The sequence below is a fragment of the Conger conger genome, chromosome 4 (genome assembly GCF_963514075.1).
Source record: "Conger conger chromosome 4, fConCon1.1, whole genome shotgun sequence".
Classification (NCBI taxonomy): Eukaryota; Metazoa; Chordata; class Actinopteri; order Anguilliformes; family Congridae; genus Conger; species Conger conger.
The window spans coordinates 25,339,069-25,362,234 of record NC_083763.1 but is presented as its reverse complement, the minus strand read 5'-3'; the positions used below and the strand labels follow the sequence as shown (position 1 = coordinate 25,362,234).

The following is a 23,166-nucleotide window of genomic DNA, read 5'->3' as shown; positions in this document are numbered from 1 at the left end:
ATAGGGTTTGAGTGGAGAAATATTAGGATAGTGTTGTTGGAAAAAAGCTCTGACTTGCAACATGTCTCAGGGAGTATACCGAAACAATGCCCAACTGGTACAGGAACATGAGGCCAAATCTGTGAAAAGCAGGTCACCTTATCCTGCATTTGTTCCGTGGAAGCCCTTTTTTCTGGTGACCTACACACCTTACATTTTGGATTTTCATTCATATGTCGAGGTATTTAGTGAAGCAATTGAGGTGGAGTACGTGTGGAGCCTTGTGCAATGGCCCACTCTATTTGAGCCTCTGTACCTTTGTGCCTTGGGAAGCTACTGTAGGAATGGATATATCTGTTTTATATATACTTACAGCAAACAGTAAAGTAAGTGCTGCATCATCGTGTGTAGTTTTTGTGGACAGTGATATTTGTAAATGGCCTCATTAAAAAAGAGTGTAGTTTTACTCATTCCGTTATAATGCAAATAGTTATTAAAGTACAGGAAATTCCATAAACAATATCCTAAATTATGCTAATATTCCCTGCCAAAAAGAAAAAGAAATGGTATAGTGTACAGGTATACAGACAATAATGTGTATTTTGTGAAGAATATTCAATTCCTGCCATAACTGGCTTTTTCTGAAGCCCCATGCTTGCTCTCTTTACAGTAAGTCTCAGTTCTGTCTTTTCTTGAATACCCTACGGTACAGTGAATCATTAATTAATCACTTTTCTCCTGTTCTGAAAGTCATTTAATTGGGCTATGTACTAAATTGGCTCTTTAAATACACATCATGCTGACATATTTTAGTCAGAGGTTAAATAAAAGAAAAACCTTCCACTGGATTCTCTTATGGTTTTCCTCGCAGTGCTAGTTAAAGCCTTTTCAAGCTTGTGCACTTTCTTTTTTGATCCAATTAGCGGAACTGTTTAGTTGACTGTTTGACCTGACATTTGTTTTCCTCTCTGCCATTAGGCTTTTCCAGCAATTCTATGTGCAACACTTGTTCTCATAACAAATTAAAATCTGTTATGTTAACATACTGAGATGCTTTTGATACATGGCCCCATTGACTCCTAAAAGTGCTGTAACCTTTCTGGGTGAAAAGTGTTATTTAAATACTTTTCTGGGTGCTGGCCGTAGCAGTAGGGCTTGCTTACTTGAGTAAAATAATTAGGAAAATTGGCAGAAATTGCCAATATGTCCTCCACCCATTTTGCTGCACTGTCTCATTTTTCTTCTGAAATCTGTTTGGGGCTTGTTTTGTTTCGAAAAGAATGAAAAAAAGTGTGCACAACCTTTAGGATGCCGTAACTCTTAAGTGGTTTATTGAAGTCCCTTGCAGTGTACCCTTCAGGCAGTCCTGACACCCATGCTAGGCTTATTCCACAGATTGTGGGTAATGAGGGAACCATGAGATGAAAAGCAACAAATGACAACCAAGGCATCAAAAGCGCTCTAGTGATGTGTTCCATGCCATTGTTCCCATGGCGAAGGGGTCGAGGCTGGAGGAGTGCTCGGTGCACTGAAATTGGGAGGCTTTTCATGTGGCAAAGAATAGAGCGCTTCCTGTGTAGCCTCAAAGGCCGACAAAAGCCATCTGGCTCTCTCTCTAGCTCTCTCTCTCTCTTCTCTCTCTCTCAGGTTAGTTCAGCTCAATAAGCTTTATTGGCATGATGTTTTTGCCAAAGCATAAAACTATTTCTCTCTTTTTCATACTGCTTTCTCACTGTCTTTCTCACTCAATCTCTCTTTCTCTCTTGCGCTCTCTCAACACTGTCTCTCAAATTAGGCCAATGGAGATGCACGAAAGGTCTCCCTATGAATAACCCACACAATTTCCAACACTGTTTTTGGGCTTTGAGCCTGGATTCCAGTTGAATCCTTACAAATCATTAAGGGAATGGAGATGCTCAGTAGAAAGGCAGATAAGGACCCACTCTTTAATAGTAGCTACTTTTGCTTTGATTTTGGTCCACTGTTTCTCCGCCTTTATTTCTTTCGTTGTTAGCATCTCTTCTTCTGCTGTTGTAACCACTCTTGTCTAGATGGAGGAGTGCATTGTGGGTGCATGGAGTGACACAATGGACTCTTATGGCTTGGCAGGTGTTTAGAAAGAACGCCTCCAATCTGCGTTCGTCTTAAGAGGACACCATGAAAGCACTGACGTCATTGGGGCCAACAGTTGTTACATCATACGCAAGTGCTAAAACCCTCTCCCAATTTCATTAGAGCAAGCTGAGTATCAAATGGTCTGGTATATTGCATCTCTGGATGGAAACAAATTAAATTAGAGTTATATAATCAAGGTAGTAGGAGCGTAATGGGAATATAGGACATTATGCCTCCTTGTTTATTCATTTCACAATTTGTTGTGTGTGTGAATTGTTCAGCCATTTGTATTTACCACCCTGCTTTGTAATAATGTAATAATCTAATGTAATGCTTTGATTTTAAAGCAAAGGTGATATCTGTGGGATAAAGATATCAAGCAAGGGAGCAAGCAGTCCAAAAACTTGCTGGACCCTGAGAGTTATTTTCTTCAACTAGCTTATTTAGCGAGTTTATGTCCACATCTTTCCAGGACATGGAAAATTACAAAATCTTCAGTCCCCAGTACTCTTGCATTGATGGATCTACCTTCACACCTTTTCTTGCAACCCCAACTTCCATTGGTCTCATCAACAGCCCCAAAAGGATATATCCTGGCCTAGGTGTCAGCATCCCCCTGTCCTGCAGGATTGGCTATTTATCTGAGTGTGCCACTGAACTCAACATTCTTTCCTCAGTTTTTCAATAACATGTAAACATTAAGCAGGATGTAATTGGGATGAAATCGAGGGCGAATGATGGTTGAATGGCAGTTGCTGGGATTATGCCTGCAAAGAGAGGCAACGTAAATCATTAGGCGGTAATAAAACATTTCAGGCTTACTTGGGCTGCATACCAGACCGGCTTGTTTTCATGCCATTTGAACGGCATGCTATGTTTGGAAATTCAGGGCTGCCACCTGCAATTATTGTCATTTACCATTCAGATTTTAATCCTTCCCTGGGGTCATTTTTTTCTGTTTACTTAATTGCTTGTGCATGATAAGCTGTGTAGAGCAGGGAGCTTCATTGAATGCAATGCTGAATATACCAACTGACAAGTTAACAGTATTACTACAGAGTGGCTAATGTTGTCACCACAGAACTGTAACTGACCACGCATGCTACTCCCCCTTCCCTGACTATTCACAGGAAATTACATCACAGTGCCTTTTTTCTATTTTTTGGAGGGGGGTGGGCGGAGGCCATCTAACAAATGTCCTTTACATTCAGTTGCTAGCTAGCTAGCTGCCCACAAGAGAGCATTCCCATGACATCATGTCTGCAGCTGCTGCTGTAGGCAGGCTGTTAGGCAGTATTGCATATGTCGACAGAATACTTTCCACTCAGTGTAAGAGCTGGGCTTAAGCACCCACTGAAACTATGCAACGTTAATGGATAACAAGGGAGGAAAAAAAAACCCAGGGGAGGTTTTCAGATGGACACATCTAACAATGAGAGTAACTTGATGAAGAACAAGTACATTTGGGGAGTTTTTGGTGTGTTACATTTAATCTCATCCATGTTTGAACTGTATGTAATAAGTGGTTCCTTGGATTGTATTTCACAGCTAAAATTGAAGTGCATGTGTGTAATGAGGGGTAGGGGTGAACTTGTGGTGGATATCTCTAAGGACACTTTAAATGCACAATTCAGGATACCGCTTATACATAAATAATACATTGATTTTTTTTAAATGGCCATCGGTGGAATTCTAAAGACAGAACTAGTAGATGGTCTCTCTTTCTGCATGGTGATTCTCTGTAATTAGATTCAGGCATTCTTAAGCAAAGAAAATTTTTTTTTCAGGGTTTTTTTTTTCTTCAAATTCCATGATGTACTTTTGCACTTGGTTGGTTTCACGTTGAAACCTGAAAACATATTTCACACCTGTTTAAAACTGTATACAATTATTTGGATGGGTAATACATTAATCCTTATTTAGCTACAAGCCTATCTCCATGTCTCGTTCTGAACTCAATTGGTCCCCACTTTGCATGATTTTCAAGCTAGTCATGATTTAGAATGTTGACTTGTACTGCTGTTTCTGCATAAACACACAACATACAAGTTTCTTGGAACACCAGTCAAATAGGCCCAGATGAAACCTAGGCAAAGGGAAATCACAATATTAAAGTCTTTAATCTGGCTTGTCCATGTCCCCTGCTACAGCTCAAAAAGTGAACATGCTCATGTCGACATTTACACTTTATTAGCCTGTCACCATGGCCTCCTGTGAATACCAAGTGAGGTGAAATGTTCACACCGCCAACGCATTTTGATATCTTTAGGTCTACAGCATGGTTTAGCACACAAGTGACGTAGTTTGCAGAGCAGCCAGTGACATCATTCACAAGTCACAAGCCGTCATTCTGCTCTGCCGTTGGACCCTAAGCTCTGTGGATGTATGTGAGTGTGTGCGTACTTGCTGTACATGTAGGGCTGGCTGGCTGTACCATGGGCCTCTTTCCTAGCTCACTTTAGAATTCCACCAATGGTTATGTGTGTATACACGTGTACAGGTGCGTTTGCGTGTGTGTGAGCGCATATGTGGGCACGTGTTCATGCATGAATCTGTACTGTATGTGTGTATTTGTGACCTGTTCTATCATAATCAGTCGTAAGTCGTGATGGCCAATTTCACATAAATCAATGTTTATGTAGAGGTGTTCATTTTTAGCTGTTTTGGGCTTCACTTTGTAGAACAATAACTTGGTTTTCAAAATCAGCATGTCTTAATATGTAAGTAACACCGGAGTTGTGCATTGTTTGGAGGCTAGTTTGCTTGTCACCGTTCATCAGTCACAAGCAACCACATCAGCTGCGTTCCTGGCTAGATGTTAATGTATTTGTTTTCATGGTCTGTGTGTCTTAATGTCAAGTGAAAATATAGTTTTAAAGGGTTTATACATAAGATGCCTAGTTGTAGCCCCGGAGTTTAGTTAGCCCAGTGTCGGTAGTCTCCCAGCCTAGTCTCTCGGGACTTTGAAGCCGTTTTTCTCAAAAACATGGTTTGGTAGTACTCAAAATTAAACGGGACACAGCTCCCTTGATATCTGGAGTAGAGAGATTATTTTTATATTGTTAGACAGTTTACATTCTCATCTTTTGGTTAGTCTCTAAAACTGAAAATACGTTTTGGGTTCAATACGACTGACTTTGATAGAGCAGGTCACATTTCCGTGTGTTTGTATGTGTTCTTGTGAGCATGTGTGCACGCAGTGTGTGCTTGCCTGGAGTGCTCTGTGGGGAAATGTCACACAGTCAGAGGTAGACCTGCCACAGATGGCTTCTCCACTGTGTGAGGCTAGGGCAGCCTGTTCTAGGGCCGTGGTGATGGTAAACAGTCACATCCAAGGCCTTTCCCTGTGATTGCAGAAAGCAAGGAGGAGAAGGGAGGAAAGGACACATTTATAAGAATAATTTAATAAGTAATTAATTTGGAATAGTTTTTTGAAAATGATGTAAATACCCTGAGAAATTGCACAGCAGAGTACAGTTGGCAAATAAGCAATTGCCTACTGTTTAACCACAGCTACCTTAAAGGCAATATAACTGCTACATGAATCCAAAATAATGTCCTCTCTTTGTATTCCAGTTTTGTGGACCGAGACATACAGTACAGCAGCCGGTAGAGTTTCACAGTACACAATACAATCAGAGGGTTTCTCTGTAAAGCGTCTTTGTGACAGTTCTTTTGTGTAGTGCTTCTGTAAAAAGCTCTATACAAAATAAATTGAATTGAATTGAATTGCAGAAAATCGCACAAATTGAAAATGCAGGAATTGTGCTTTTTGATGAAGTCTATGCAAATTCAGTAAACATGTTCAGATGTGTCAAATTGAAAGCTGCTGTGGGGATGTGCATCAACAGCAAGTCTATGCACAAGCAGAGCTGTATATGAGCAATGAATCAGTGCATAAGGAAAACTGTGCATGGGAAAAATCAATGGTATGCAAAAGCAGAACTGTATTTGAGTAATGAATCTGCACATTAGGAGAACTGTATATGACTAGTCTGTGCATCTGTCTTATCTGCTTCTGAACTCTCCTGGCCAATTTGTTTACCAAATCATTATTGGAAAAATTGTATTGGTATTAATTGGGCTACGCCTCATTCTCTTCACGTACAGGTTGGAGAGAAAGACGGTGAACAGATCCACATAGGCCATGTCAGTGCTTATCATCACTGACCAAATAAAAAAGCGTCAGGTTTCCGTGATGGCGGACAAAAACTCCCCGACTGCATTCAGCTGTCATTTGCAGTTGCATAACAGTTTCGAAAGGCACGGAGGCTGTTTGAAATGGATGCGTGTTCCTGGCCGTTTCTGTGATCGCAGGCGGTTTTGAGGCCTCATTAAGCTGGTGTCCTGTCTGGGTCCTCTTGTTTACTGGCTGTGAATGCTGGCATTATTTACACTTGCTTTCACATCCAAACGGTTTCAGGGCCTCTACGTTGAGTTTCCAAATAGGTTTCCAGATGACAGCTCTTTAACCTGAGGGGAGAAAATGAACCATTACTCAGCTTTTCGTTTTAAAAAAGGTATCGACAATCACATTAGTGGCACAATCCTTTTACTTCTAATGAGGGTATGATTAAATGAGGTTGGACACAGGGAAAGTATGGATTTGAAACGGGAATCTGAAAATAGGGCTGTCTTGCATTGTATAACATTTGGAAATAATGTGGAAAATCACAACAAAGGTATTGGTTGTGTAGCGGTGTAGCTAGGCTAGTTTGGAAGTGAAGCACAGTGAGGTGTGATAAAGCAAAGGCCTTGTAGCAGGTTACCGTGACAACCCTCTCTGGCGACGCAACCCTCAAAAGAACGTCATTGCCCTTGGCTAGGGGCATTTTTGCCTTTAGCTGACTGGTAGTGCACTTGCCTGTGGAATCTTCGGGAAAGTAAGAGGCCCAGATCCAAATCCCATCACTGACTAAGGCAAATCTCTAGCTCGTTACAGTTGGATGCCAACCAATAAAAGCGCTGTGCAAATGTACAAATGATAAATGTATTCAGTTTAATTTCTTTCACTTCAATATCAGGAGCACCCAGCATAAATAAAATGAATAAAATGTCTCGCTCATATCATTTAGCTCTGTGCTCAAGTTTTTATTTTCCTCTTGGAAGCTAGTCAGATTGCAGTTCTTATGTCTTCTTGGACTCATTTTTAAGGCACTAAATACTGCTTTCCTTCAGAAAACACCTCATTAACGGAACAGGTTCAAAGGCTGTTTGGAAGAAATGTTGATGAAACATTTTAACTCCCACCTCAATAATTTACTCTTATTTTCAGTCTATCTGAATTATTTTGCACATTGTAGGATACATTTTTCTGGCTTACATGATCCTTGTCTTGTGTCTGGAAGCATGACGTCACGTGATCTGGTTAAGCTTTCTGATTCCGTTTTTTTACTTTTCTGTAATATTCTGTGATGCGGCGGCACGGATGGCGCAGTGGGTAGCACTGCCGCCTCACAGCAAGGAGGTCCTGGGTTCGAATCCCCGTCGGCCGGGCCCTCTCTGTGCGGAGTTTGCATGTTCTCCCCGTGTTTGCGTGGGTTTCCTCCGGGTACTCCGGTTTCCTCCCACAGTCCAAAGACATGCAGGTTAGGCTGATTGGAGAGTCAAAATTGCCCATAGGTATGAGTGCGTAAGTGAATGGTGTGTGTGCCCTGCGATGGACTGGCGACCTGTCCAGGGTGTATTCCTGCCTTTCGCCCAATGTATGCTGGGATAGGCTCCAGCCCCCCTGTGACCCTGTTCAGGATATGCGGGTTAAGATAATGGAATTCTGTGATGCGTTTAGCTGAATGCATTTCTAGTGAAGCACTCCTCATTTGCTATTCATCTGCAGGTTAGGGTGGGTCCGTTCATTACAACCCCCCCTCCTTACCTGGTCTCCAATGTTAGCATTCTGGAAAAACATGGCACCCACTCACTCTTGGTAACATCCCCCACCTCCCCCACACTCTGTCAGACAGGGCTGCTCTTTTCCCAGCAGACTCTGGGCCCCAGAGTTGTGTTGGCTTTTGAGTGTGTGTTCAGGGCAGCACAGTCTGTTCACATCTTCTATGTCTGCGGAGGAAGACGACTGAATAAACATGTATACTTCTTATACTAATGTGCACTCATTGTGGGGCTGACTATGTCCAACTCTCACCCTAATTTGGAATATCCAGTTGACCCTTTGTAGCCATGTTAATTTGTGATCCCTCATGACTTGACATTTGTCACTTGTGACTTGACAGTGTCACTGCACCACAGCCCCCAGCCTGACTTGCTTACCTGACCAGCAGGGTTCGCTGGAGAGCGATCAAACGTGGACCCTAGCCTCCTGAACCCTCCTGTACCGTGGGCAGTGCAGTTGCCAATTACTAGTCAACCTTTTGGATTACTGACCACAGTCAGAACTGGCACTGACAGTGGGGCTCAACATGATGTCTTAACCCCTTAAGTTTGCATTCATTCCTTTTTTCATGGTGCGATTTTCAATCACTATGGTAGCAGAATATACCGCTTGAAAGCATTAACTCACGGTTCTCTATAACCTTTTTTAAGATTCCATTGCTTTAGCGACGAGTTTCTTTTATAACTTGTGGGTGGCAAAACAAGCATGGGGGGACCTCGCCTTCTCTGCATTTTGGACTACCCCATTTTATTTTGGGTATGTCATTTTCGAGCTTGGGTTAAAAAAGGGGTCGATACTTAAGGGGTTAACTGAGTCATACAGCAGCCTTCTGTGCCCTTTTAAGCAGGGAATGGTAGCATTCATTCAATTCTAACAGAAATGGTTTTGGCTGGAGAACTGAGATCCATAAACTGTGCCATCCATTCATGTAATTGGTTAATTCACTGAACCTTTTCCAGGTAGTATAAACACATCAGCAGTGATGCAGAAAGTACAGTAGATGGATGAAACAACGCAAGGTTGTTCCCTGAAATGAGCCACGATGCTTAATAATTCACTTTTGTTCATTCGATATTGTTTTGTTGATGGAGTGCATGCCCATTGTCCTCCTTTTTCTAATAGAAACTGGCAAAGAACATTTGAATTCTCTTGTTTTTGTCACAAACCACAAATGCCTTGGAATGTTAAGTACCTTGTTACACTTTTCGAATGACCTGAAATGCCTGTTGGCTTCAGACAAGGAAATAACTTTTTTGTTGACGTGTAGAAACAGAATTAGGGGCTGTCCTGTTAGCTAAAAGGGGCTTACTCACAGTATTGTGACCTGCTGAACTCATATATCTGTGTGTATTTGTGTCATCAGTATATGATATCCATTGCACACAAGCGTATGTTGTTAATGTCTGCTTGTTCTAAATAGTTTTCATTTTGGTTATAATTATTAGTTGGTTATTATTATGGATGAGAAAAACAATCATGTCACTTTACTAGTCCACATGAGCCCTTGTGTTAATCCAGATTTACTGGCATAGCCCTGTCGGATTCACAGCCATCTTCTCCTTCGATGTGTGACTACCTCTCTCCTGTTAACACTGTGCTAGTATGCTTGGTATCGCATCCATTGTTATAAATAAAGCTGCTGTCAGCACATCACAGACAGACACGCATGCATACAAATAAAAGCTTGCTCTGACATAGCTGTGCTGGTTTTGGTTTAAATATGCGTGTAATGAATGTATGTGGTGAAAAGAAAGTTCTGGTGACTTGTAGGGCTTCTCTGTCCTCAAATGACAAGCATTGCCTGAAAATCTGTTTGGGGGGGAAGCTCCAGATTGTCTCAAAGAAAGGTGTCTTTTGAAGAACAAGCCACTCAGTTGAACATCTTCCCGAGTCCTCATTTTCCCTTTGTGCAAATGGGATGCATTTTTATTGGTATGTCTTAATGGAGCTGCTGGCTATTCTCATGGTGCTGAAAGAAGTAACAGCCAAGCTCTTGCTGAAATCTTTGCTGTTGATATCCTGGGACTTCTTGAGACTTTTTTCGTTCTCTTTTAGGTCCTCCTTTCTTTTTAGGAAATGGTGGTTCATACATTCAAAGCTGTAAATTCATGACAACAGTAGGATTCCTCACAGCCACCTTTAAGGCTGAATGGAACCATTTTTGTTGACTTAGCTATCGGCTTCAGCAACATTTTGGGGTAATTCTTATCGTCTTGCAGCGGGGTGCTTTTAATCGCATCTCCATCAGAGTTCAGGAAGAGCAGACAGCAGTATCATGTGCTATTGTGTCATGCAGCTTTTGGTGGTGGTATTTTTGGCAGTGCGACTGAGGTCCCCAGCCCTCAGTGGCCTGCAGAGTGGCAGGCTAGCTTATCCCAGGAAGTGTCACTGAGGGGGAAGAATTAACTCATCTGTGCTACAGGAAACACAAGTCACAATTAGGGACATGCATTATCCACACAGGCGGTGGTAGTTGCAGTGAGCGTCATCCCATCATTACAAATAGTGTATTATTAAGAATAATAACAGTCGTTTCATTTAAAATGTGGTATTATGAACAATGCAATGGATCTTTAAAATCAGATTCCTGTTTTTTTTTTTTTTTTTATATTAGCAAGAGCAGTTTTTCTAAGCCTGTTATTGTCTTATACTTTATTTAGGTCTCTCCCTTGTACTGAATATGTATTTGCCAATTGTCTTGTGTGTTCTGTTATTATAACAATAATTTGATATTCCAGTGTTATATTACTCCCCTCATTCAATATTCACCCGAGCCCCCTCTTTTTCCTCCCAGAACCATTTTTTAAACGCGACCCTAGTTCTTGTTATGGTTCCTATATAAGATCTGCATTCACCGACTCTATCGTGAATAATATCAATAATTTTATGCAGGGTTCCTTGGCTCTCTCCTTTATGAATTTAATGAATATAATTCTGCATTCATTTTTAATTAACAAGGGCTGATCCAACTAATCGCATTAGTGATGTCATGATTGGATCTTCAGATAAAAAAACGGCATGCATGTTTTGCCTCTTCAAAGATGGGTCGTCCTGAGTTGATATGACAGTGGCCATTCAAGTTGACACAGGCTTTTGGTTTTTGAAATGATAAACATATTCCTGTCACTCTCCAGTAACACCAGCCCTATCTAACTGAAAATCATTTATGTATTCACCAACATGGCCAAAACTACATTTGTTACGTTTTTAGACTGGCCGACACACCAGAATGGGTGAAAGCAGAGCCAATTTCCTTGTTTGTGCATCATGAGGTAATGAGGTAACAGTGAAAAATGAGCCAACTGGCAGTTATGTGGAAGCCTCCATTTTGGAAAGTTAGTTAAGCTGCAAATTTATTAGAAGTCCAAATAGTCATGTGGTAGCTCTCAAACTCTCATAGACGTGTTTTGTGAATCCACTCACAAAATTGAGTTCAAGCTTTCTTCTGTTTGAACCGTGCTGGTTCTTAAAGTATCATAAAAATATTTTTGAAGTCAATACTGGAAAGTGTGCAGATTGACATCAGCTGTTCACAGTAGTCAATGTCATAACTGTTGTGTATGACTAGAGACACTGTAGCTTTTTGTATTTATATTTAATTCTCAGCCAGTTGTACCCTGACAGCCAAGATTTTGTAAAAAGGTGACTAACAAAAGCGTGTAAACGTGTTTTGAACAGAAACTACTATAACTCCATGGCACATTCTGACAAAACTGTGGATATACTCAACATGTCAATTTGATAGTAGTGTCTTGGTTTTCATGGTAACCATGTTCATTGTGCGCCCTGTGCTACTAATAACGTGTAATTTTGGTCGAGCTACAGTACTGTGCAAAAGTCTTAGGCATCTGTATAACATTCTGTACAGATAAGATTATTTCCTAAATAATTCAATGAAAGGTCCTAAATAAACATATTATACATTTTACATTACATTTGAGTAATTTGGCAGAATAATTAAAAACTGAATCAAACCAATATTTTTTGTGACGCCAATCGGCGTTAAAACTGCATCACTTCTCTGACATATAGAACTGCAGGACAGCGTTGGCTAAGACAATCAGCAGGGAGGTTGTTCCAAGCATGTTGGAGAACTTGCCACAGTTCTTCTGCAGACCTCGCTGCAAAATTAAATTGTGTTCTTTTATACACACAAAAAAATAAACATATATATAATAAAGTCTAGGGTGCCTAAGGCACAGTTCTGTATGACCCTGAGCAGCAGATGGGCTAACTACGCTGGCCTAAGGAAGTGAAAACCGCGCCCATCGCTGAAGTGTTTTTCCTGAGATTAGCTGTGCCAGCGCCTATTGTTATTAGGGTGCTGGGCACTGACTTTCTCTTGGGCGTGTCCCTGGGCAGCAGAGGAGAGGTCACTGACCCCAGCCTCCTGAACCAGGTTATGCTTCCAGCCTCAGCTGTTTCCTGACAGATCCCTGCTTCCCAACGTTGCCTCACTGCTCAGAGAGAATGTTCTGTACACAGTCTCTTGGCTGAAATGAAACTGCTCAGCTTCGCTTGCTACACTCTTTGTTTCTCATTGTTCAAAACTTTTCTGATGAAATTTAAAGGTTTAACAAAAGCTAATTCTGGCTCTTCCGCCTGAGAGCTTGCATACCTGTTGAGCTTAATTTGTAATGTGCTGACATACAAATTAACTCTGCAGTTTTTTTGCAAACTACACAAGAAAAGCAAAGACAAAACGATGGCATATGGCCTATTACCTCCGTTTCCCATATTAATGACAAGCAACCATCCCCAACATGTGTAATTCTCGCCCAAGCAAAAGGCATGCACCCCAGTTCCCAGCACAATTTCACACATCTCCAGTTGATGTGCCAGCTTGCAACATGTCAAATCCACTTGCATTCTGGCAGAAACATCGCAACCACATCATGCTTTACGCTGCTTGTCTAGAGTACTTCACACCTAAAATTATGAGCATTTTTGGAATGGCAGATCCAAGGTCATTCATCGTAAATTAATAAGCCATTGCTAATTACCAAATAAAAGGTATTTACTTGGCAGACGCAGTTATCCACACTGTGATGCCTTCACCAAATGAGTGGGGCAGCCTATAGTCTAGTGGCTAAGGTGCTTGACTAGGACCTGGAAGGTTGGTGGTTCAGGCCTCGATGTAGCTATAGTAAGCTCTGTGCAGCTGTTGGACCCGTGAGCCTTTAACCCTTAGGGCAGCCTGTAGCGTAGTGGTTAAGGTAAATGACTGGGACCTGCAAGGCCGGTGTTTCGAATCCCGGTGTAGCCACAATAAAATCCGCACAGCCGTTGGGCCCTTGAGCAAGGCCCTTAACCCTGCATTGCTCCAGGAGAGGATTGTCTCCTGCTTAGTCTAATCAACTGTACGTTGCTCTGGATAAGAGCATCTGCCAAATGTCAGTAATGTAATGTAATGTAATGAACCCCACATTGCTCCTGAGGGGATTGACCTCCACTTAGTCTCATCAACTGTTAGTCCCTTTGGATGAAAGTATCAGATAAATAACTGTAATGTGTGATAATCTGTAATAATGAGTGACCTGGCAGGGAACACCTTGATTCTGGGTTTTTAGAGTCTTCTGCTCTGTTTTTTAATTAAAGCAATGGGCTCTTGACAAGAACACACTTTTTTTGTTGGGAGAAGTAGACAGCAAGCATTATTATGATGAGCCAGGCATCACACTGATTTACAGGATCCAATCGATAGGAATGTTCTCCCCGTTCAGTCAGTGATGGCACATGACAGCACCAGCTATATTGCTTTTTGTGGAGCCTCAATCTCCCATCGCTACAGATAACGGAGGAAGGGAGGAGATTGGCTGATCTTGAGATGGGCATTATGTTGTTGCTCCACCAAGATAGATCACTGCATTTGCACATCGCTTTTCTAGAGACTCAAAAGCGCTTTACAGTGATGAGGGGGAAACTTGTCTCACCGGGGTGATTTCTTTTGCGCCAGAACGCTCACCACGCACTAGCTCAGCTGGAGAGGGAGAGAGAGTTTTTGTCAATTGAATCAGGGAATGATAAGGTAGCAGGTTGAAAGAGCCATGTTGGAAGTTTAGCCAGGACAACAGGGAACTCTCTACTCTTTGCGAGAGTCATGGGTTATTTAATGACCACAGTGAGTCAGGACCTCGGTTTAACGTCTCATTCTAAAGACAGTATCTCGTAAAGCACAGTGTCCCCATAACTGTGCTGGGGCATGGGGGGTTTTTTCGACCAGAGGGAAGATCGCCCCCTCTGGTCCACCAACACCACTTCCTGCAGCAACTTATTTTTCCCAAGAGGTCTTCCATCCTAGTAAGCCTACAGCCACTTGGCTCCAGCCATTTGGTAGGAGCAGGATACTTGATGGTATAACTGTTGGCTGGACTGTGTTTGAAGGTTGGAGCACTGAAGCGTACGGTACCAGACTGAACACAGAGCCTTTAACTCTCTCTTCCTCAGCCCTGTTTGCACTTCATGGTTTATGTGGTTTTCTTTGATTTCCACCAAGCTGCTGCCATTGTGGATTCAATGAAATACCCTGCATTGCAACATTTATCAAGGACAAAAGCATACTATGAAGACATTGCAATGATATTCTGATTGGGTGTACAAATTTGGTGAGTTATGCTGGATTTTAGTTTGGCTGTGGTTTGTGTGAATTTTTATTAGAACGGTCCTCTTTGTATTCAGTACTCCTATGCTTGTTAGATGCTTGAATGAAGTTGTGCTACATCTAAAAGGTGATGTGGTGCTGTGCATATTGAATTTAATAGCTGGGCAATCACTCAGTTGTTTCCTCTCTGAAGGGGACATTAGTAGAGGGCCCACACATGCTTAAAAACCTGACCCCTTCTCGTTACAAGACAAGCTGTGGAACCAGCACGCCACTACAGCAATTGTGGAATCTCTCACGCTCTCTGTCTCTCACTGTCTCTCACTCTGCCCATCGAGGGGTTCCCACACAGACTGCAGCTGCCCATGGGAAAGGAAATCTGGCTCATAGCTCATACCCTTGTGTTCCAAACAGCAACAGCTATTTGTAAGACTTTCTCTGAATCAATATCATAAACCTTCACTGGGCGGAAAACAAATATGTGTTTAATCTCACCGCGGACAGGGCTGTAATCGCGACTGCTTGACTCATGCCACAGCGAAAAGCATACAGAGATGAATTTATCAGTTACCGAGACGTATTTTGCTGAAGTCGTGGAAAAAGGGAATTGGTAGACATTTTTTTTTTGCAAATTAAACTGGAGATACGTGACTGTGGAATTAATTCGACGCTTGGCTCTTTGGAAATGACAGCCGCGCAAGAACAAAAGAAGTAGGACTCGTTTTATCAATCCCTCATCTGTCTCAATCACACTTAATTGAAGGAGACAAATATGACTACTTACTGAGTGCAAATATGTTTCCTGTAGAAGATTTAAATAGACATGTAAATCTCCTGCTTATTGAGTAGAATCTCTTTTATTTTAGAATCTTTTAGATTAAGGAAGAAAATCAGTCCTTCTACTATAGTGGTGCAATCAAAATGAATTCTACGTGGTTGGAAATGAATAAAGAACAAGTTAAATAAATACTATTATATTAAGCACTTGTTTTCTGTTTAGAATTATCCGGAAAAAGGAAAGGTTGTTATACTGCCCACTGCTGGAGGGTTTGGTAGTAGATGACCTTGACTATGAAGTCATCAAGGCAATTTGCATAAAAATATTTTTTCACCAATCAGCAGTGACAGAAAATGACAGTAATGTGTTAAGGCTGGTTTATACTCCACCGCTTGACTGAAATCGCAGAATGTTCATGAACATTCTGCCATTGGCCGACATTGACTCTGGTCGTTGTTTAATTTAAAATAGATTTAATTTGTGAAGTGTAAACCGAATGTCACTGCGACCCGCGATGTCACTTGTTGCAGCGACGGTCGCCCGACGGCGTATAAAGCAGCCTGTAGTGTGCCTGTTGGCCCCTTTGCCAGTACGGTCTATACGTATCATAGGAAGTGTATGGGCACCATCACCATAGCGGCTGTGCCGGGAGGAATGATTGTTGCTCAAAGTGAGTAACTAAGTCGTAAGACTGAACAGTGAAATTACCTTCAAGAATAGATCAAAACGGATGAAACTTTATGATGTTAGCAGATAGCAAGAATTTAAATGAGCTATCTAGCAAACTATCTAACTTGGTATTTGAACTGGAAATGTTTTAGAAGAATTGATGGCAAACTTGGTTGCCAGCTAGCAGCAACTTGCTAACCTAGATATCTGGCCACCCGAACAGCGAAAATGAGTTGCCATTTTGTTTTGCCAGACTGACTGCTTCAAAGCTTCAGTGGCGGTGGTGTTCCCAACACTGGGGTTGACTCCTGTTGGTTGGTTTGCTCCAACTCTTCCTCCAATTTGGTTGGTTTTGGCATTGTTTTCCACAATCGCCTTGTTGACCAGTATTGGTCCATTTTGTGGGCTCTCAATCTAAAGTGAACTTGTGAATATTCATTTGAGATAAACTCGCCCCCTCAGTCCTCCAGATCTGCTGTTTTGAAATATTTAACTTTGCATCAAAAGGACATTTTTATATAAAGGCAAGCAAGCATTCACCATTTTATTTTCAAGAGGTGTCAGAACACTGAAGGTGATGAATCTTGCAGTCGGTAACTGTCGCACTGCTTGTCAGCTCCGAGCAGATATTACAAGTAGCACTCATGCATATGGACAGCGAGTTCTCTCGATAAAAACAGATCTTTGTCTGTGAATCTTGGTTGCTAAAAAAGGTCCTTGTATTCCCATTTTAATATAGCAGTGCTTTGCAGACACTGGAATTTCACTGACAATGAAGTGCTTGTGATGTCCACTAGACATAACCTGGCAATTCTGCATGCATGGTACTTTAAAAAAACATTTAACTTCCACAGCTTTATGATAAAGCTACCATAGCGCTGGGATTCATTATATCCGATGGATTGGAGGTGAAAATGGTGTTACAGCGAGAGGGATATTACATCCTCTAAAGACAGTTTCCCCATAATCCTCTCTTCATTGCTCCTGGTGGTTAATATGGTTTTGAATACGTCTTCATTTCTTGTAAATCCCTTGACAGAGAGATGGAGTGGAAGGGAGTAAGCGGGAGAGAAAGAAAAGAACGATAATGCGTATTCACATCACAAACGCTCCTAACGCATTTACACCTGGCGGTTATTGTGTAATTCGAGAGAGAAGCGTCTCTCCATTCCTGCTGTCGTCTTTGCGGGCCCGGTGGTGAATTCCTGGACAGGCGGTTTGACCGTGAGGCTGATGAATGGGCTCTGGCTGCAGGGCTGCTGTTATGGCGCAGGGCCAGTGCTGTCGGGCTGAGAGGGCCTCTCTGCTGCCAGCCCTGGGCTGATGGAGTGATCTGAGGACAGTGAGCAGGCCAGAGAAAAAGTACATGTCAGAACAATGTGACAAGTGGAGACCGCTATACATGGGCTGAGATACGCATGGGCTGAGCTACGCATGGGCTGAGCTACGCATGGGCTGAGCCACGCATGGGCTGAGCTAAACATGGGCTGAGCTACACATTCACGGAGTCAAAGTCACAGGCCTGTACTGTATGTTGCCTAGTGGCTAAGATGCATGACTCAGTTGTTTAAGCCTCGGTGAAGCCATGATTAGATTAGTTGTTGGGCCCTTGAACAAGACCCTAAACCCCACATTGCTCCAGGGGAGATTGTCCCCTGCTTACTCTAATCAACTGTGAGTCGCTTTGGAGAAAAGCGTCAGTTAAATTATCTGTAATGTAATGCCTTTGCATGTGAATGCAGCAAGTCCAAATAATAATAATTATTATTATGTTATTCAGTACCAAGCAGTTTGCGTTCCTCTAACTGAACAGTGAAATCCATGATGAATGACTGCAAACAGACAGGGATGGGAGATTAGTGTATCATTAGCGAATGGGTTTGCAGAGTCTCATAAACCCCAGACAGGAGATAATGGCGGTGGGGAGGGTGGCTACTCCTCTCCTGGCTGTGATGAGGTGCCTAATGACTGGAGATTAGCATCCAAAGGAAAGGCCAGTCCTCGTTGGCGTGGAGAACACAATGGAGCCTTTGCCTGTCGTCGTCGATGACACTGACGTAATGGTGCCTGGCTCTTCCTGCCGAATTTCCTGAACGGGAAGCCAGGCCCCTGCGCCTCTCCCTCCTCCAGGGGGGCCGCGTCAGGGCAGGGTGAACGAGCCGGAGGAAGCGGAGGAAAGCGTCGTAAATCAGGGCGCAGGAGGGCAGGCTGTGGCCTGTCAGTGGAGAGGGATTGTCTCAGGGAGCCGGTGGCTTCCTCTGATTCTTAATCTGTGTGTGGGGCCTGGAGCTCTCCTGCGCTGAGGATAAACTGTATTGTTTATTCGCCGTCTCCTGCCCTGTGGATGAGTGACATGGTCCTCTGAGATTAAAATACGACGAGCATACGCGCACACTCACGCGTACGCACATGCACACACGCGTACACACATGCGGGCACATACACACAAATGCACACCCACGCACGCACACACACACACACACATACACACACGCATACACACACACACACACACGAGCACGCACGTGCACTCACACACACATGCACACACAAGAGTCCGTTTGCTATTTTTAAGCACTCTGACATTATGAAAAGAGTGTAAAAAGCAATTCCCTCTTCCAGCTTTCAGTCAATCTGTCAGTGCTTGGCTGATATATTTCACAGTATGGCTAAAGTGGCTATTGTCATTCTAATGACAATATAATTATTGTAATTGTTAGAATTATCACCATAACAGCATATATTATTAAGTGAGCTACTATTAATTTGCTTGTGCAATGCTTTAGAATTAATACAAATTCAATGCAATGCAATACTTTAACATAAATCAGATATTGAGTAAAAAGTAAAGCAAGAATGAATAACTGCTTCTTCAGCAGTCTGTCCAAACCGCAGCCTTTCAGCACAGCTCCTAAACTACACTGGACTTTAATTTAATTTAATGCCATTTAGTATGGGCTTCAGTTTTATTTTTGTTCTTCTGTATTTCCATCACCTGTGCTGTAACGGTACTTAAGCCAGAGAACGTAGCATGCGCCACCTGGTGTTGGATCAGTGCAGCTGCAGCAGGTCCAGATCATGCTGTTCCATCTTCCTGCTGGATGGAATCCTTCACAGTGCCTTACAGTTGTGTCAGTACGCGTGTTTGGCCTGCTGTAGTTCAATACTGTGTACAATTAAGAAAATGAATAAGTTAAACATGACTCTCCATGTAACACTGTTACCCCATGTATTTACTATGTACTGACCTGTAATTGTCGCTCAAATCAAAAGAGGCTTTGGCTTTTGGTGGCGAGCCGCTGCTTTGGGAAACAGGCCGGATGCAATATAATTACTCCATGCATCACCAAATATGGATGTAAATACCTTCAAATTAAAGTCGACAGTGCATTTTAACCTCATTCGCGGTTTTATTTCAAATACTGGAGTGCAGAACAACCAATTGTGTTACTGTCTCAGTACTTTTGCATCTCATTGTACATTCCCTTTATGTGTGTATGTACGTACATTGGCATACTCTGTGAAGCAGCCTTTGATATAGATAGAGTATAGAGTACAGCCTTCTTTGAGAGAGGCTCTATACAAATTATATTAATAGAATGGGGCAGCAGAGACTGTCATTTTCAATGGACTGTATGCATCTGTGCTGGGTTTATATCTCAGTCAAGACATTTTGTGTTGTGTGGCACAATCTCTCATGTGTGCATTGTATGTTGTGCATCTACAGCGTGAGTGCAGAATGAGTGCATCTGGACTGGGCGTGACCTGCTGTTATTCCTCTCAGTGAGAACTGAGATGTGTCATGTCCACCATTCTAATAGAGGGTCTACTAGATTCTGACATTCAAATCTTGCTTACAAAAAAATCTTATTGATGCACTGTATGTATGTGTGTCTCCTGTTTGAAAGGCAAACTTCATAACCTTGTAGCACTGCCACAGTAAAGTTGCTGTGCAGAACTAGGTCTGTTCAAATGTTTTTCAAATACCTATTCAAATACTTGTCTACCCTTTACCAAGTTTGTCTGGTTTATTAGAACCTATGACATTCTGCCAAAAAGTGCAAACCCAACCTTCTGGTCCTCTTGGTTGGCTCAGTTGCACCAGGCAAGATCTGTCGAGCACAGAAAATGATTTGAATCCAAAAGAACTATGTATTTGACCCATGTCTGTTTTTGTGTTACTGTCTGAACCTGGTTTATTTGATTTTGTTTCCAGATCTGAATATGGAATACAACCCCTCAGACCATCCCAGAGCGAGCACAATATTCCTCAGCAAATCTCAGACTGATGGTGAGTTTATCTCAGTTATGAGTTTCCGCTGCAGTGATGGTGTTGAATCATGCTTCTCACATTTTAACCCAGCCACATCACATTTCAAATGTAAGTGAGAATATGACCTCGGATATTTTCAGGTGAAAATTATTTTACTTTCTTTAGTTGGAATCTTGCCTTATAGTATATGGCTACAGTTTTTTCTAAATGTTGTATTGTGTCATAATTCCTTTTTTGCCCAACAGCTGGGTTTTCTTTCTTTATTGTATATAACCTTTGCAGTTCTTAAAAAGAAAAAGAATAAATAAATATTTTGAAGATAAAGATTTTTCTGTCACACTTTACAATAAGGCTACATGAATTGGCATTGAATGATGTAGCTGTTAACATGAATTAATTGATGTACAAATACAGTAATTAAACATGAAATTAACTTCATTACTTAATGTTTTTGTTAACTACTAACAAATGTATTGGTTGCATGAATACTCATAGATGAGCATGCCATAGGATAAACGTATAATTTCTTAACCGTTAACAAAAATATATTAACTGATTCTGAATTGGCATTAACTGGTGGTTGATATCATGAATTGATGATGTACAAATTCATAAACAAAGATGAACAGATAAACTTCTCAGTTCTTTAACAACTACATTATTTAATGCCAATTCATGTAAGGTTATTGTAAAATGTTACCTCATTTTCAGTTAACTCTTAGCCGAACAATGACTGTCCTTCTCCTAATTGTTGTGGAAAAGGTGGTTATGAAGATATGAATATGGTCTGTTCTGATTAATGCTTCATCACAAAGCGTATTGAGTCTCAATTTGTCATGTCTAGGATGACTTTTACAATTTAGCACATGGGGTATTGATAAATAAAACGGCTTGGTCGGAAAGCGCACAGGCCTATTTAGTCCAGTCATGAATAGCATGGTGCCAGGAAATGAATTAGGCTCTCCTGCTTCCTCTTCATATTTGTGGTTTTATTTGGGGGGCACTTCGTTTAATCAAATAGCATTTAAATCACAGTTTGTGAAACCTAAAATTTTAACACGATTACCCGTGCAAGGCCTTTAGCGACCGTGATGTGTATCATGCTTACTGAGATTTGTTTGGTGTCGATCTCAAGAACCTGGTAAAAACAGATGTAACTCTTTTTCCAGTTGCCGTTCCCAACAAGAAAGGTAAGAGTGTTTGTCTCAGTGGGTGAAGCCATGTTGAGTGGGTTTCCCATCGTCCGGTAGTTCTGCTTTCGCAGCTGTGGATGGTCTTTTGTGAGCGTTAAGCGCAGTGTGATTCGCACAGCCAGCTTCTCAGAGTTCAATGTTTCCGGTGTCACGTTATCCATGTCAGAGGCTAAACGCTAGCTCTGGAATACATGTTTGTGCTTTATTTGTTATTTGTGCGCAGTTGTTAGCAGTTCATAGGTTCTTCCATGAAGGGCCTTTCAACTTCTGTCTTTTTTTTTTTTTGCAAGGTCGGTGGTTCAATCCCTGGTGTGGCCACAATAAGATCTGTTGGGCCCTTGAGCAAGGCACATTGCTCTGCTTAGTCTAATCAAGTGAAAGTTGCTTTGGATAAAAGCGTCAGCTAAATAACATGTAATGTAATAAAGTATAGTTCATCCAAACGAGATGTATCCATCATGCATATCAACAAGTATTTGCTCATGTAGGTTTCTGCATGTATTTAAGTGTGAGAATATGACCTTGGATATTTTCAGGTGAAAAGGATTTTTATCTTTTTAGCTCAAATCCTGCCTTATGATAAAGTTTTTTAGAAATGATTGTCATAATTAATGTCATGCCCAATAGCTGGATTTATGTGTATATATATTATATATAGCGCCTTTATCCAAAGTGCTGTACAATTGATGCTTCTCATTCACCCATTCATACACACAGTCACACACCGACGGCGATTGGCTGCCATGCAAGGTGCTGACCAGCTCGTCAGGAGCATTAGGTTAGGTGTCTTGCTCAGGGACACTTCGAAAACAGCCCAGGCGGGGGATCGAACCGGCAACCCTCCTGCCAGACCGACTGCCAGATGGCTGCTCTTACTGCCTGAGCCATGTCGCCCCCCATATATATTGTATATATCCTTTGCATTTGTAAAAACAAATCTCAGTCACACTTTACAATAAGGCGACATGAATCGGCATTAACTAATGCAGTTGTTAACATGAATTGTGACATGTATGTGCCTGGTCCTCGGGTGCGTTTTCGTGTTATTCAGGAGGAAAACGAAGCGCTGACGAGCAGATGCGTGGCGCGTCTTCCTGGTTACAGTGAAGGAACAGGTGGAGGCGAATCCCATTAGAGTTCATTTGTGTTGACTGCGCATAACTGTGTAAAGCGGCTTGTTGTAGGTGGAGTGACGCATCGCCGTTCCCACAAATCTAGTTAATGCCTGAGCACACACGTCCAATTCAGAGCGAGGCAGAAAGGTGTCAGATGAGGTGGGCGTCGGGGGGACTGCGTCAGAGGAGTGTGTGTGAGCCGATTTTGGCTCAGCCGTTGCCATGCCTTGCTGTGCGTTTCTATGTCACTGTCACAGTGCTAGGAAATCCTGTCTTTCGTGCCTGCCCATGACCCCGGACTTCAGGAGTCAACGGGAGTAATTATCCCGTATTACTCCTGTCTGTGTACACATCACTGCTACTGTGCGGAAGAACAGGAACAGGCGCTGGTCTGACCGTAGACATGCATATTTAACAAGACAAGCATGCACGCCTTCAGCTAACCTTAGCTTGTGAAGCCCCAGGAGTCAGCCTGTCGAGTGCAATGCACTGGAGCTCTTATTGACGTGAATGAGGAGTACCAGACTTCTGAAGGCAAAATTAAACTTCCCCG

At 42.1% G+C, this 23,166-nt stretch overlaps 1 protein-coding gene across 3 annotated transcripts in view; it reads left to right on the top strand.

The window, feature by feature from the left end:
* ccny (cyclin Y) overlaps positions 1 to 23,166 on the top strand; it is a 54,062-nt gene that overhangs the window by 13,888 nt on the left and 17,008 nt on the right. For 2 of the 3 annotated variants that reach the window (XM_061238875.1, XM_061238874.1), the window contains 2 exons: positions 20,249 to 20,323; positions 21,475 to 21,495. In XM_061238875.1, coding sequence (XP_061094859.1) covers positions 20,249 to 20,323; positions 21,475 to 21,495 — 96 coding nt within the window. The remainder of the gene's footprint in view (positions 1 to 20,248; positions 20,324 to 21,474; positions 21,496 to 23,166) is intronic. The other variant, XM_061238877.1, reaches the window with a different exon arrangement.